Source organism: Urocitellus parryii, chromosome 8 (genome assembly GCF_045843805.1).
Source record: "Urocitellus parryii isolate mUroPar1 chromosome 8, mUroPar1.hap1, whole genome shotgun sequence".
In the NCBI taxonomy this organism is placed as follows: Eukaryota; Metazoa; Chordata; class Mammalia; order Rodentia; family Sciuridae; genus Urocitellus; species Urocitellus parryii.
Genome location: NC_135538.1, coordinates 2155408 through 2169189, shown reverse-complemented (window position 1 = coordinate 2169189; position 13782 = coordinate 2155408). Strand labels below are relative to the sequence as shown.

The 13782-nt window shown below is 41.8% G+C and overlaps 1 protein-coding gene across 4 annotated transcripts in view; it reads left to right on the top strand.

Moving 5' to 3' along the window:
* The window catches only part of Cep43 (centrosomal protein 43), a 38728-nt gene that overhangs the window by 15308 nt on the left and 9638 nt on the right, over positions 1–13782 (top strand). For 2 of the 4 annotated variants that reach the window (XM_077802217.1, XM_026379547.2), the window contains 3 exons: positions 3520–3746; positions 6306–6418; positions 8036–8104. In XM_077802217.1, the coding sequence (XP_077658343.1) occupies positions 3520–3746; positions 6306–6418; positions 8036–8104 (409 nt within the window). Of the gene's footprint in view, positions 1–3519; positions 3747–6305; positions 6419–8035; positions 8105–9227; positions 9371–13782 lie in introns of all 4 variants that reach the window. The other 2 variants (XR_003299945.1, XR_003299946.2) reach the window with 2 other exon arrangements.

The window sequence follows — 13782 nt, the reverse complement described above, 5'->3', positions numbered from 1 at the left end:
ACTGGAAAATAGTAATGTTTTTCACTGTGAAATCTGCTGATTTTCTATTAATCTTAATGATGGAATTCTTGATTATCAAGTATTTGATTGAAAAATATGTACTAGAACTTTCTTACAATTTAAATTTTCCATAAAGCTTTGGCGTCTTGAGCTCTATCCAAGGAAATTTAATGGCTGTTGTAGTAAGTTTAATGCCATCTTGTAGTCCCTCACTTAGGAAAAGACAAACGTAATAACTATGAATTTCCTAGGGCTGCTCTAACAAAGTGTAAGTTGAGAGGCTTGAAAGAATAGGAATCTATTGTTTCACAGTCTGAAGTCCAGAAACTTGAAATTGAGATGCCAGCAGGCCTTATTATAACCCTCTTGGCTTCTGGGCGGCTGATAATCCTAAGTGTTCCTTGGTTTATAGATTGATCACACCAGGCTCTGCCTCCATCTTCACGTGGTAGTCCTAGATCTGTTTCTTAGTGGTCCTGGGGATTTGAACCCAGGGCCTTGGGCATGTTAAACATGTACCATATCTCTGAGCTACACCTCCAACCCTCTTCTGACCTTGTAAGAATGCCAGGCATACTCGATTAGCACCTACCCTCCTCCACCAGGGCGGCATCGTCACTAATTACATAGGCTAAGGTCACTACTAGAAGTACTAGGAGTTAGGACTTTAATAAATCTCTCTTGGGGGACACAATTCTATCTGGGGTCCCAGGGATGAATTCTAAGGCATAAAGTCAAACTTCTTGGTTTTTAACAATAGGCTTAACCATAGCTACTTAGAAACCCAGGTAAGACAAAGGTAGCCGAAATAAATTTTAGCAGATACCTACATGTATTTGTATTTCCTCTGTTGAAACTGTTCTAAAATGTTTATAGTGCTTTTGTTTTAATATCTGTGAAATGTTTTGATGACAAATCTTTTATTGGTGTGGATTTTTTTAATACTAAAAATTATTTGGAATTAAGTTTAGTGAATTCCTTAATTACCCAGTTGAGTAATGGCCTTTTGTTTATAATGATGGCTCTTTTTTTTTTTTTTTTTAAGTAACAACCCATTCCCATGTTGTTTAGAAATTGATTTGGAGAGCAGTTCCGGAGCAGATTGCTTTTCAAGTTTGGTTTTACTCCACAGAAAATAGAGCTATGTGTTTAGAACAGAATAATTCCTTTTAAAAATGTGTTGTAGCCAGACAGTGGTGTATACCTGTAATCCCAGCAATTAAGGAGGCTGAGGCAAAAGGATTGCAAGTTCAAGGCCAGCCTCAGCAACTTAGCAAGATCTTAAGCAACTTAGACCCCATCTCAAAAGTTAAAAAAAAAAAAATTAAATTTGGAACTGTTGAACTGTTGAAACTGGACCAGGGACATGGCTCAATGGTAAAGCACCTCTGAGATCAATCCCCAGTAGCAAAAAAGAAAGAAAGAAAAAGAAAATTCTTGTAGCATGGTGTCCTAATGTCCTTCTCTATGAAACTTGTCTTCCTAAAGTTGGTCCTTCTGTTCATAGCAGGAGTATTGCTAACGCCAGTAAAAAAAATAATCATCATGGTACATAGTGGTTACTAAGCTTAGTTCATTATGTGGACTTAAGTTATGTTGATAAAGTGAATTCATAGGGAAGAGAGACCTTATTGGAATAGTTGGTATTTCTTATGCTGTTGTTTTGTATTTGCATTTCAGTTTACACCATGCCAGTTATCCTTTGAACTTTCTCAGGAGTGTCTTGAAGGAGAAAATCACTCTGTCTCTAATTGTAAATATCACAAGGTCTCAGGGTATTTATTTCTAATGCATTTGCAAAGATATAAGTCAGTTATTATACCATTTATAAATGAGAGATACAACTGTCATGAATCTAATTAAATATACAAGTGCCATGATAACCTGTTTATATTTGGTAATACCAGGAAAACTTCAAAAAGTTGCTAGAACATTTTTTAAAGTTTCTGCCTCTTTGAAAATATCCTACATTGTCTAAAAGGATGGCAACTTGATATTTATCTTTTAGTAATTAATTTATCCTTATTAAATGGTATAGCTCCTATACAAGGCCCTAAAATTTATATAGCATATATCTTTCCTCCATCAACTAATTAGGGCCTCTAACCAGTATATAAATGTGGACCCATCTTTAGGCAGGCATGATGCATGCTGCCTGGGTAGAGGAGGCTCAGCGTCCCTCGTGCATAGTGTCTGACCCACACTCACTCCCTGCCTCGGCACGGGCTGTGCTTCTCGATTGCCATGTTATCCATCCCTTCTGTCTCAATTCCCATTTATACTTTATTTTAAAAATGCTAACCAAGTTTTAATTCTTGAGGAAAATCAGGCCTAGAAAATACTGAGATTGTACAGTTAGTAGTTCAGTGTAGGCAGCATTCCAGATTCTTTGTTTGGGTGAATGCTTTTTTTAGAGTATCACAGGGATCTTGTGTATTTGGAAATTGCCATTTTAAACACATTAAACACATCCTCACAAATTCAATCTAATAGGTTAAGGTAAGTATTAAGAGCTAACTTCTGGAATGAGACTTTGAATCTGAAGTGACTTCACCTCTCACCTACCTGGGGGACCTTGACAAGTTTCATAAATATCTGTGTTTCCTTTCTTATATCCACAGAGGTAGTAGACAGTCAACCCACACCATAGCTTCGAAGATTAAATGAGGCGTCACATGTGAAACATCTGAGTGCTTTCCATAATTGTTAGCTGCTGTTATTATTGCTGGCATTGTTTTGTTGTTGTTGTTAATATGGACATGTCTAAACACAAATGTGATCAAGGAAAGAATAAAATTAGGCTGTGAAATAACTGTGAAGAAGAAAGCCATGTGGTTCTTTGTGCTGACCTTGCTGTGTGCAAGTAGGGCGTGGTAAAAATACCTTAGAACTTCTTAACCTTGGATAAGATAGGCAGCAAGATGAATGTCCCCATCCTTGGGCCTCATGGAAAGTGCAGACTAGTGAGTGACTCTGGAATGCTGCGCTAAGGCAGTTGTCGTGGCCAGTCTGTTCCCCGTGGAAGCAGGAGTGAGTGAAGACAGTGTTCTCACCTCAGTGTCTTTGGTGCTTGACACTGGATGGAAAACTGCTGTTTTGTTTCTGATAATACTTTAATGCGTGGTTCACTTCTGTGACATAATCTTCCTTTTCTCTTTCGATCATCTCCTGTTTGCAAGTTGAAACTGTATTAAGATTTTTTTTATGACATGTGAGAGGAAATGGATATGTTAATAAGTGAGAAATACGTTTACAAGTGGGATAGGCATAGTAAAGATACTTGCATTTACTGAAGGAGAAAGGAATGGTATACACGTATTTCTTTAGCATTTTTACCTGTCAGTAGTTGGCCATAGTAGGAAGCCTAGGGAGTAACGGATAGTTCATGGGATCACACTGCAGTTCATGCTACTGCAAGCCTCCCCCTCCCGCAGATTTGCTTATGTTCATCAGACTTCTTTATTTAAAATATTTAAGGTCTTCTCACCAAAGAAGTCTTTTTTCTCTCCCTCTTTCTAGAAGGCCAGCAATGAGGCCAACCAGAGTGACACAAGCATCTCCTTGTCAGAGGCAAAGAGCAAAAGCAGTCTGCACTCAGTGGCCCATGACAACAAAATTGGATCTTTCTTAAGCAATGCCACTTCAGAGGTCAAAGACACAGCTGGTCTTTGTCCAGATGAAGATGATTTGGAAGGAGACTCTTTCTTTGATGATCCCATTCCTAAACCAGATAAAACTTATGGTTGGTGAGTAGAATGTTTTTGGATTCTACTGTTCTCAGACTAAAGTTTTAAAGATGTAATTTATCAGTGCTTACATACTGTGTTTTAAAAAAAAAAAATACCACTTTTCAGCCCTTTGACTAAGATCAAATGTAAAAACTAATAATTTAAGGGTTCTATAGTTATTGAATCCATAAATATGATCTTATATCATTAAACTTGTTATTTTGTAAAATAATCCCTGATTTATAAAGAAACCAGGTATGACTTATTTCATAGCTAACTATGTATTAAGTGCCTGCCATGTTCCAGGTCAGGCATAGCAATGCTAGAAAAAGCAAAACTGCCCTCAGGAAGCTCATCTTCTGGCTGGAGTTAGAAAATCAGGAAGAATTACATCAATTGTCTGCCAGATGATGGGGAAATTGTGCCTGTGTGTGTGTGTGTGAGAGAGAGAGAGAGAGGTGAAGGGGCTGGAGATCATCTGGATTTCAGCATCACATCAGAGAAGGCCTCACGTGGGCACCTCCCTTATAGGGCGCCATCTGAGCGAAGAGCCAGAAGAGGCAAGGGAGTCTGCCAGGCAGAATCTGGGCTTGCAGAACTCTGAGGAGAGGAGATGGCATATGCAGAGGTGTGGACAGAAAGGGAAAGAGCGTGGAATTTGTATGAGATGGACCCACAGAAGTGGGTCTAGACTAACCATTGAGTGTCTTTCCTCTGAGACTAAAAGGTGTCTGGCTGCTGACCTGGGTGGACGCAGGATGCCCAGGTAGGGGCTGTGTGGTTCTTTACTGTGGGTCATGGTGAAAGGGATGATAAATGGCTGTTTGGGGAAGTACTTTGAAGTTAGATTCCAAATGACTTGCTGCTAAATGCCAGAGGCCAAGTTAGTATCCATAGTGGTGCCAGGGCTCTTGGCTTGGATCACTATGAAGTTGAAAGCCATCTTCCCAGGTGAAGAGTGGGAAGGGCACTGTGCGTGGCATGGTGGAGGGTAGGAGCTAGAGCTGCCACGAGGCCTTGAAGCTGGCTGCTGGACGTGCACTCACTGCTGGGCTTGTGCGTCTGTGTTACGGGCATGGCCCAGGCTGGAGATGTGAATGAGGGAGCCATTCAGTTTGTAGGTAATGTTGAACTGAGAGTTTGGAGACCAGCAGAATGACAAGGTTACCCAGTGATGAAGAAGTATGCAGATGGTGGAAAGAGAAAGACGGGGTGTCTTTGCAGGAGGAAGCAGTAGGGAGCATTCCCATGAACACTGCTGAAGTCAGCCACTGGAGCTAGCCACCTAGAGGTCAGCCATGACCTTGATGGGTGATTTTATTGGAGTGGCCTGGCGGCAGGTTAAGGGATTAGCATGGGCTCAAGAGGAAACGATTGTAAATGGTCAACATGATGAGTTGTAAAGGGTGCTGAGGATTGAGGTGGTGGCTAGAGGGCAGGTTATATTCTGAGAAGTAACAGCCCATGTGGGTGCCTCTGAGAAGGGTCTGGATTTAAAATGGAGGAGGAGTGAGGGGAGGATTCCTGGAACGCTGTCCAGTGGTGGAATCCTGCACCCAGGGCAACAGTCTTTGCCAGAAGAGCAGAGCGCCAGTCTGCTGTTTGGTACAGAGGTGGATGTGGTGCCGTGCACATTCTCGTTGAGTTGAGTAAGGATGGAGACGGAGGGAGAAGGTGTGAAATCAGACAGCGATGTAAGAAGAGTGGACCATGGAGTGTGTGGGTGTGTGCAGCGTGTTGGGCATCCCCCAGATGGGTGCTTGTGATTTGGAAGGGATTTGCGGCTTTCCAGCAATATGTACATCTGAGTAGTAGTACTTACTAGTTTACTCCTATACTGACCCTCGGTGTGTTAATGGCTGATGGACAAGGGCTTCTGAAACACATAACACAGTGAAGATGCCAAACAAGTCAGTGTCGATTGTAAGATATTAAACAGTTCTGAAGAGAGTTGTGCTGGCTTTTTCTTTTTAAATATTATTTTAGTTGTAGATGGACATAATATCTTAATTTTATTTATTTGTTTTTATGTGGTGCTGAGGATCGAACTCAGTGCTTCACGTGTGCTAGGCAAGTGCTCTACTACCGAGCCACAACCCAGTCCTGGGCTGACTATTTACTGACAAGCTTGCTGTGTGGATTTGTGATTGATCTCTAGTCTGTATTGCCTTGTAGGTGTAATTTATTTTATTTTCTTTCTCTCTCTCTTTTTTTTTTTTTTTTTTGGTACAGGGGATTGAACTCAGGGGCACTAGATCACAGAGCCACATCCCCAGCCCTATTTTGTATTTTATTAGAGACAGGGTCTCACTGAGTTGATTAGTGCCTCGATTTTGCTGAGGCTGGCTTTGAAATCGCGATCCTCCTGCTTCAGCCTCCCGAGCTGCTGGGATTTACAGGGGTGTGCCACTGTGCCCTGCTACTTTATGATTTTGAAGTTATAAAGCGTGTGTGCTTTATTTCCAGCCATTGTGTGCATATCCAATTTTTACAAGTTGCTTTTATTCTAGGGGCAAAATAAAAGTGTTAGTGTCAGGACCTAAGATTACTGTTTCACTGTCACTTGCTTCCTGTTAGGAGAAGTGAACCTAGGAAGCCAGCGGGAAGCCTGGCTTCACTCTCAGATGCGCCCCCCTTAAGGAGCGGACTCAGTTCCCTGGCAGGAGCCCCCTCGTTGAAAGACTCTGAGAGTAAGTGCCTAAGGATGGGGGCTTGCCTACGCTGGGTGTTTCTTTCTCTCATTAGGTAGTATATGATTGTTAATTTTTTTCATCATAAATATAGCCCATAATTTTATCACTTCACCATTTCCTGTTGATATTTTTTCATTTCTTTTTTGATGTAGTCACATTCTGTCTCATTCATATTTTGCTTTTTCTCTGCCATCAATACTTTTAGGAAGATGGCTTTTTAGCTGAAATGTCATTTTTTTATATATAATGTGTATCTGCACATTATATATATATAAAATGTTTATGTGTATATAGTGTATGTATATGCACACAGACTGCCTCCAATGTATGATGGTTTGAGTTGATAATTTTCCAACTTTATGTGAAAGCAGTGTGCACTTGATAGGAACGATACTTTCGGTTTTGAACATGGATCTTTTCCATGGCTAGCAATATGCATGATCCTCTGCTGTGGTGCTGGGTAGTGACAGTGGACTGCAGCTCCCAGGCAGCCACAGGGTGGATAGGGAAACGCTCTGATAAGCTGGATTTTGAGCAGGTGAGGCCTATTAAATGTGTTTTTGATTTACAACATTTTTAAACTTGTGCTGGGTTTATTGGATGTAATCCATTGTAAATCAAAGTACATTTGCAATTTTTAAATCATTTCTCTTTTTGGACTTTTAAAATGAGTTGAATTTAAAGTCAGGTAATTTTGAAACTTTTGTTCTGTGGGACCATCGTAATCATCATTGGAACATTAAGTAAAGCATTCTGTTTACATGAACTTGGCTATTCATGTGTAGTGTAGGGGTAAAGTTCCCTGTCAAGAGCATAGTCAAGCTGTGACACCTCTTGCCCTGCTAGCCCTCCCCTCACACGTTAGGGATACAGTGGACTTGGTGTACCAGACCACAGTACATATAGGGTTTCGCCAGTGTGTTTAGAGCATACGAGTACCTCTTGAGAAAGTCTCCCGAGTAGCTACACTAGGAATTTGCACTGTGGGTTTTATCTACTTTTGCCATGCTTCCTAACCCTTTTGTGTTACATGGCACAACTGTGAGAATTGCTAGAACCCACACAAGACAGACATTTGGGAAGCTAGCCGTGTGTCCAGTTAGGTGGCCTGTGGTGTTCTTTCTCTCCCTGGTTATTGCCACCCTCAAGGAATTCAGGATACTGTGGTCATGTCACTGACAGACTAGAGAATGGTGACTTAGGATGCTGAGAACTAAGGCTGAGGAAATACTACTGCTTGACAAATAAAATAGTACATAAAATAAAATAAAAATACAGAGGTTCAAAGGAAAAATAAAATTGGTGAAAATAATTAACTATAGTTCCTGCATTGGTGGGACTGCTTATGGAATAGTTGAATAGTGAGATGGTTGTGTTCCAATGAAGAGTATTAATTATTTGTGAATAAATATTGTTTTGGGCTTATAAAAATGTTACAGTAAATAATTTAAGCATCTTTTAATGATGGCATGTAATTTTTTCTTAGTTCTGAGTTATGTTCCTGTTCTATAGAAGTCTAATATTAAAAAAGAAATTTTGAGATGGCTTAGAGAATGTTAATATTTATTTCTTTAATAAATATTCTTTAATGCTAATATTTATTCCTGTTCACAGGTAAAAAGGGAAGCACAGTTTTGAAAGATCTAAAATTGGTCAACGATAAAATTGGATCACTTGGATTAGGTAACTGGATTTCCAGTTTTAGTTTTGATGCTTTAAAGTGATGATATTTTTAGGGTAAATTCTTACATGAAGTGACTCCGTGAGTCTCTCTTTGTTCTGTTCATTCAGCAGTTCATCCACATAACCTGTCCAGGTTACACCCTGTGCCAAGGATGGCTGTGGCAGCAACCAGGACAGATGTCTGTCTTGTGGTGCTTGGACTCTAGTAAGGGAGAAGGATGTAACAGGATGAAACCTGCGGATGTTTCATGTGTTAGAGGGCCACCTTGGGCATGGAAGCCGTCGCAGTCAGCTTCACCTGGCCTGGGCATGCCAGGAAGGGCTCTCAGAAAGGCTGTGCTGAGGTCTCATGGTCAACTAGGAGATTACTAGGGAGAAGGAAAGAGGTGTCAGTTGACACTGGGCAGAGTTGGTCAGAGGCAGAGCTCTTCTCTGGGTACTGGGAATACAGGGGTCCAGCTCGCAGGGGCTTCAGTCTAATGGAAGGAACAGACTTGTGAAGGGAAAATTATGAGATGTGTTCTGTTATGTGGAGCAGATGTTGGCGATCCTGCTATGAAGGAAATGTTCCCGTGAGGCCCCATGTGACCATTACTGAACCTGAGTCACGCGCTGAAAATGCAGTTCTCTGTACTGTGCAAACCACAGGCAGGTCTGACAGGCAGGCCTGGGTGAACCTTGCTGTGTCCCTGACTTGAAGGAAGGTCACAATTGGGCTCTCCGTAGCCATCTCCTGTCCTCTCTGAATGTGAGGTGAGATTAGGTGCCCTGGTCCGTGATGACTCACGCCTGGGAGTGATGGAGCATAGCTTCCCAGGCAGGCTCTTTGCCTTTCCAACTGCAGGCAGATCTGAGGGTGCAGCTCAGGGAACAACCGCACTCCTGGAGAAATGTCCTGAGTAGGGCAGAGAGCTGGGTTAGTACCTGAAAATCCTGGGGTGGCACTGATTGGGATGGGGGTAAACTGAGCTGCTATTTCATCTGATAAGTGGAATTAATAATATCTACCTCATTTTATAGAGTAAATAGGATTTAAATATAAATAAAAGTGCAGTGCCTGGCATGGTAGATGCCTGACAAACGTTAGTTTCCTTTTTATGTTACTTTGTTCCCCCATTTGCAGCCATTTGCAGAAGAATAGATGTTCCCTGAGCTGCCTGGATTCTTGCTCCACACAGTGCCCTGGAGTCCTCCTGGTAACGGCTGAGTTGCTGGCTGTGCTGCCTTCCATTCTTTGTGCGTCCTGGTTGCTGGCTGGCCAGCTAGGTGGGCCTATTCCCTTCCCTTCCCTTCCCTGGTTCCTGCCGTCTGGTGCTGTTGGGACGCAGTAGGCATTCCTTCTGCTGTCTTGGTGATCTGCCCCACCTGGAGACCCCCTGACCATGGCACCTGTCGGCTGTTCTGTCTCTTTTGAGTTCTGGTACTTTTTTGTTTCACTCTTGTGATGTTTCCCTTTGTTGCCAAACTTTTTAGCTTTTCTGACTGCTCTATTCTCTTATCAAAGTAAGGGTTTCACTCTCTGTGAAGGAACTGCATAGAGCTCTTCTCCTCAGTTGGGGAAGGAGGAGGCCACTTTGACTGCAGAGTTGCTGGTAGAGTAGGACGGTGGTAGGTGTTCTGCCTCACTTTGTCTTCTCTTGGGACTTTGACACACCTTGGTGGGAATTTAGATAGATCCTACTAGTGTGACATACCAGTTCAGTAGCCACATGTTTGTCACTAAGCGAGACATAAGGATTCAAGAGAAACAGAGTTTTATTTAGCTTTGTTTAATTATATTGCAACAATATTTTCTGTTTGAGCTTTTTTTTTCATTGTAAATATACATTCAGTATTCTGGTGGAGTAGTCTAGGATGGTAATGATGGTAATGATGGTAGTGCCCAGCACTGTACCAAGAAGTCCCTTTATAAGTGTTTCCTTAGAGGTAGGTTTATTATTATCTCCAGGTTTACAGATGAAGAGCCTAGGCTGAGTAACGCCCAGGACCATGTGGCTTTTAGAATATGATACATTGCCTAAGAGCCCTTAGTGATTGTGCTTTACTCCCTAGACATTATTTAAAGCTTATTTCAGTGGGAAAATAAATTCTGAGTTTCATAAAAACAATTGTAAATAAAGTTTTAGAACACAACCTGTTTTGTTTTGGTAAATATTAATCTAAGGTATGCAAATGGAAATAAGATAGACAATTAGCATGTTTGGAGGAGGAGTCGGTATAAAGGCATTTCTGCACCCGCTGTCTGACGGGTCACAGTGTGGGGATGCTGCAGCAGGGCCACACCATCTGGAAACCAGAACCTTCGGGAATGTTACGTGTCTTGTTTATGATACTCATGATATGGATAATAGGGCGTACATCAATCAGTAATAAAAGTATGTATTGCCTGAGATGGCAGGAAAATGCCCAGAATGAGACTAAGGATACAATTAAGACATGCCCCAAGGTGTGTTTCAATATCAGGATACAAACAATAGTGTTATTCCTCAAGCCTAAGCAACAAGAAATGTTTATCCTACCGTTAACCATTTACACACACACACACACACAAACACACACCCCGTCCTAAAGCCACAACCTGTACAACACCTAGCTACAGAAAAACAATTGCTGTGCCCACAGTTCAAGGACCACCGTATATAGCTTACTTAACTAAAGGAGGATTATGGTATCCCCCTTGAGGGCAAGAGGCTAATAAAAATACATTCCCCCCACCAACACACTCTCCTTTGCCTTACTCAGGAATTTATTATGAAAATGGGAAACACATAGTTAATATTAATGGCAAATGAGTTGAGGTGCAGAGCCTGCCCTTCAGTTAAAGATTACAAAGATGTAAGACTTGGTGTGCTTTGACCAAGGAAACTCTGTAAGAAAGCAGTTAAATAGGTCATATTAAAAAAGGAAATTACTTTGGAAATTAAAAATAAAATAATGTAAAATTAACATAGACATATTTTAGAGGTACTTCAGAGTAGTAGGCTTTTTAAGTAACAGACTTTCACTATTTTAGTGTTTTTTACTGGGATTTTAGTTTAGAAGTAAGAAAGCTTACCAATAATCATAAGTATGCTTTAAAGTTAAAGGTTAATGAAATAATTATTGGTATAAAAGTGAATAATAGGTCTGGAGACATGTAGTCTAGTTGTGTCGCCTAGCACCTAGTGATGTGAACACGCAAAAGCTTAATCATGATTGGCTAAGTTTACAGGAAAATATTTTAAACAATGTACTTCATATCTTAAGTAATCAAGGTATGTCAGAAAAGATCGTAACTCTTGAAAATTATGAAAATCAAAGAAGTTTCAGGCTTTGAAGCTATCCATTAACTACCTGGAAAAACACCTGTAAAAAAGATGTAAAAATACAGGTCCCTCTAGGGGCAGCAGACTTTTTCTGAAGGCTGCTTGTAACTTGCAGCCAGTCGTCCCATCTCCTCTTCTTTTGCTGACACCACTCCTCCTTCAGGATCCCTGGACCCCCTGCCGGGCTGGACCCTGGCAAGGAGTCACTAAACTATGTAAAGGGCCAGCTAATAGATATTTTAGGCTTTGTGGGCCACATGTAGCCTGTGTTACATATGTATGAATATTTATATTCCTTAAAAATGTAAAAGCCAATCTGAGCACATAGATTGAGCAAAACCAGGTTACTGTCTGGAGGTGGAGTGAAAGAAAGAAGTCCAGGCCAGAGATGACCAGGATCAGGTCTTGGGTGGAGGCAGGTGTCCTACACATAAAACAGATGGGTGGCGTGGGGTAGGGAGGAGAGACTATCAGGAAACACAGACAAGAATTTTTGGCCTGTGGGCAGAATTTTGCTAACACCCAGTTTAAAGAAATGTAAATCTGTTGTGTTCATAACATGCATTTTTACTTGACTTGCTATTCCAGATTTCAGTAGTGTTGTGTAGTAAGTGTTTCACCAGGAAGTCAGAACCCAGTGTGTTGCACGTTGCTCAGTATTTGTGGTATGTTTTGCATTAGTTACATGTGGGAAGGCAGGGAATTCAGCTGTCATCGTGGCTCTGACACTAACCTGCCTCGGTTTCCTCTTCTATTCTGTGTTGATATTCACAGTAAGGGACGGTGATCGGTCCTTGGAGGCTCTCAGGCTTTATTAGCTGCTAATGCTGTTTGTTTCGTGGCCTTGTAAACCTGTCACCTGTGTGGTTTGTGGAAAAAGATTTCTTCCCTTCTCCCCTTCCTGTGCCCTGCTTGACAGCGCCTGCTTTCTGTCAAGCACTTGTAGCCCCTTAACCTTTGAGGCTGCCAATGGAGACAGGCTCTGTATTCTAGAGAGGAAAGCAGCCTGGAAACTTGTCCCCACACATTGCATATGACCAGGGACTCACCTCATTGCCTGATAGTTTCAGTGTTCCACTAGCAATGACTCTTGCTTTCTTCATTTCCTTATAGTCTCCTCCCCACCTCCTCCCACCCACTTGTCTTATCTGTAGGTCACTGGTTCAACTGGAGACCTTACCCCAGTTATCTCAGGACTTGCTTCCACAGTAGCTTCTGATTTCCTTTATTAGCTATCAGTGTGTGCATGGGAAAGCACATCAGATATTGCTGCCCTGGTCTCTTTGACTCCTTCACCTTCTGATTAGCTTCCTTTGGCATTTAGGCCTAAATCCGACCTTGGCCCTCCAGGGCCTGAATGTTCTGATGCCTGCTGGCTCTGTCTACCCCCATAGACTATCCTGTGGTTATAGGAGCTTCCTCCTGGTTATTTAAACAACCACTCCTCTGTCTCCAGGACTTTGCATGTGTTTTCTCTTCCTGGAACACACTGTCCTCCAGAATTTGTATCTCTGTGGCTTTCGTTAGGTTTTAACTCCATTGCTGTCTCAGTTCTTTCCACTCACTCTAAGCAGCCTTGGGTTTGTACCCCTGTTCATTGCATCTTTCTTCTTAGAGTGTTGGCTGCTCTCCTGCAGGGGACCTAGGTCACTCATATTTGATAAGTGGACTATAGTACTTGTGTACTGTAAGGAGCATTACTTTGTCTAACTGCCATCAGAAACTTGGGTTCCCTCAACAGTTCAAGAGACATAGACGGATCTGAGGACCTAGGACAGTGCCAGCAGCTTCTTTGAATAGCTTGCCCTTGAGCCAGAGCTTTTGATCTGCATCTTCCCCTTGTAGGTCCTACATCATTCCTGTTCATCTTCTGCTCACAGTTTAAGCAGCTCTCATGCACCTCCAACCCTGTTTTCTCAACTAACCCTCAGAAGACGTGGAAGGGAAGGAAAGCTAATTTGTAAATTGGTCCTCAGTTGCCCTGGGTTGGGCTAGGGTTGTAGTTCAGTGGCAGAGAACTTGCCTAGTAAGTGTGAGGCACTGGGTTCCATCCTCAGCACCACATATAAATAAATAAATAGAAAATACACAGGTCCATCAACAACAATGACAACAAAAAAATCTTTTAAAAAACTTATTTAAAAAAACATAGCCCTAGGTCTTCTTGAAGGTGCTCACTCTGTCAACCTCAGGTACACCTGGAGAAACTGTAGCACTGCTTCATCAGCATCTCTCCCTCCTGAGGTTCTCCTTTGTTCAGACCTTAATGTGGACCAAGATCTGTGTCAAGCACTTTATGTGCATGAAAATATATGTTAACCCTGTGATTGGTGTGGGTTTGATTGTTCTTGGGCACAGATCACCAAGGCCCCC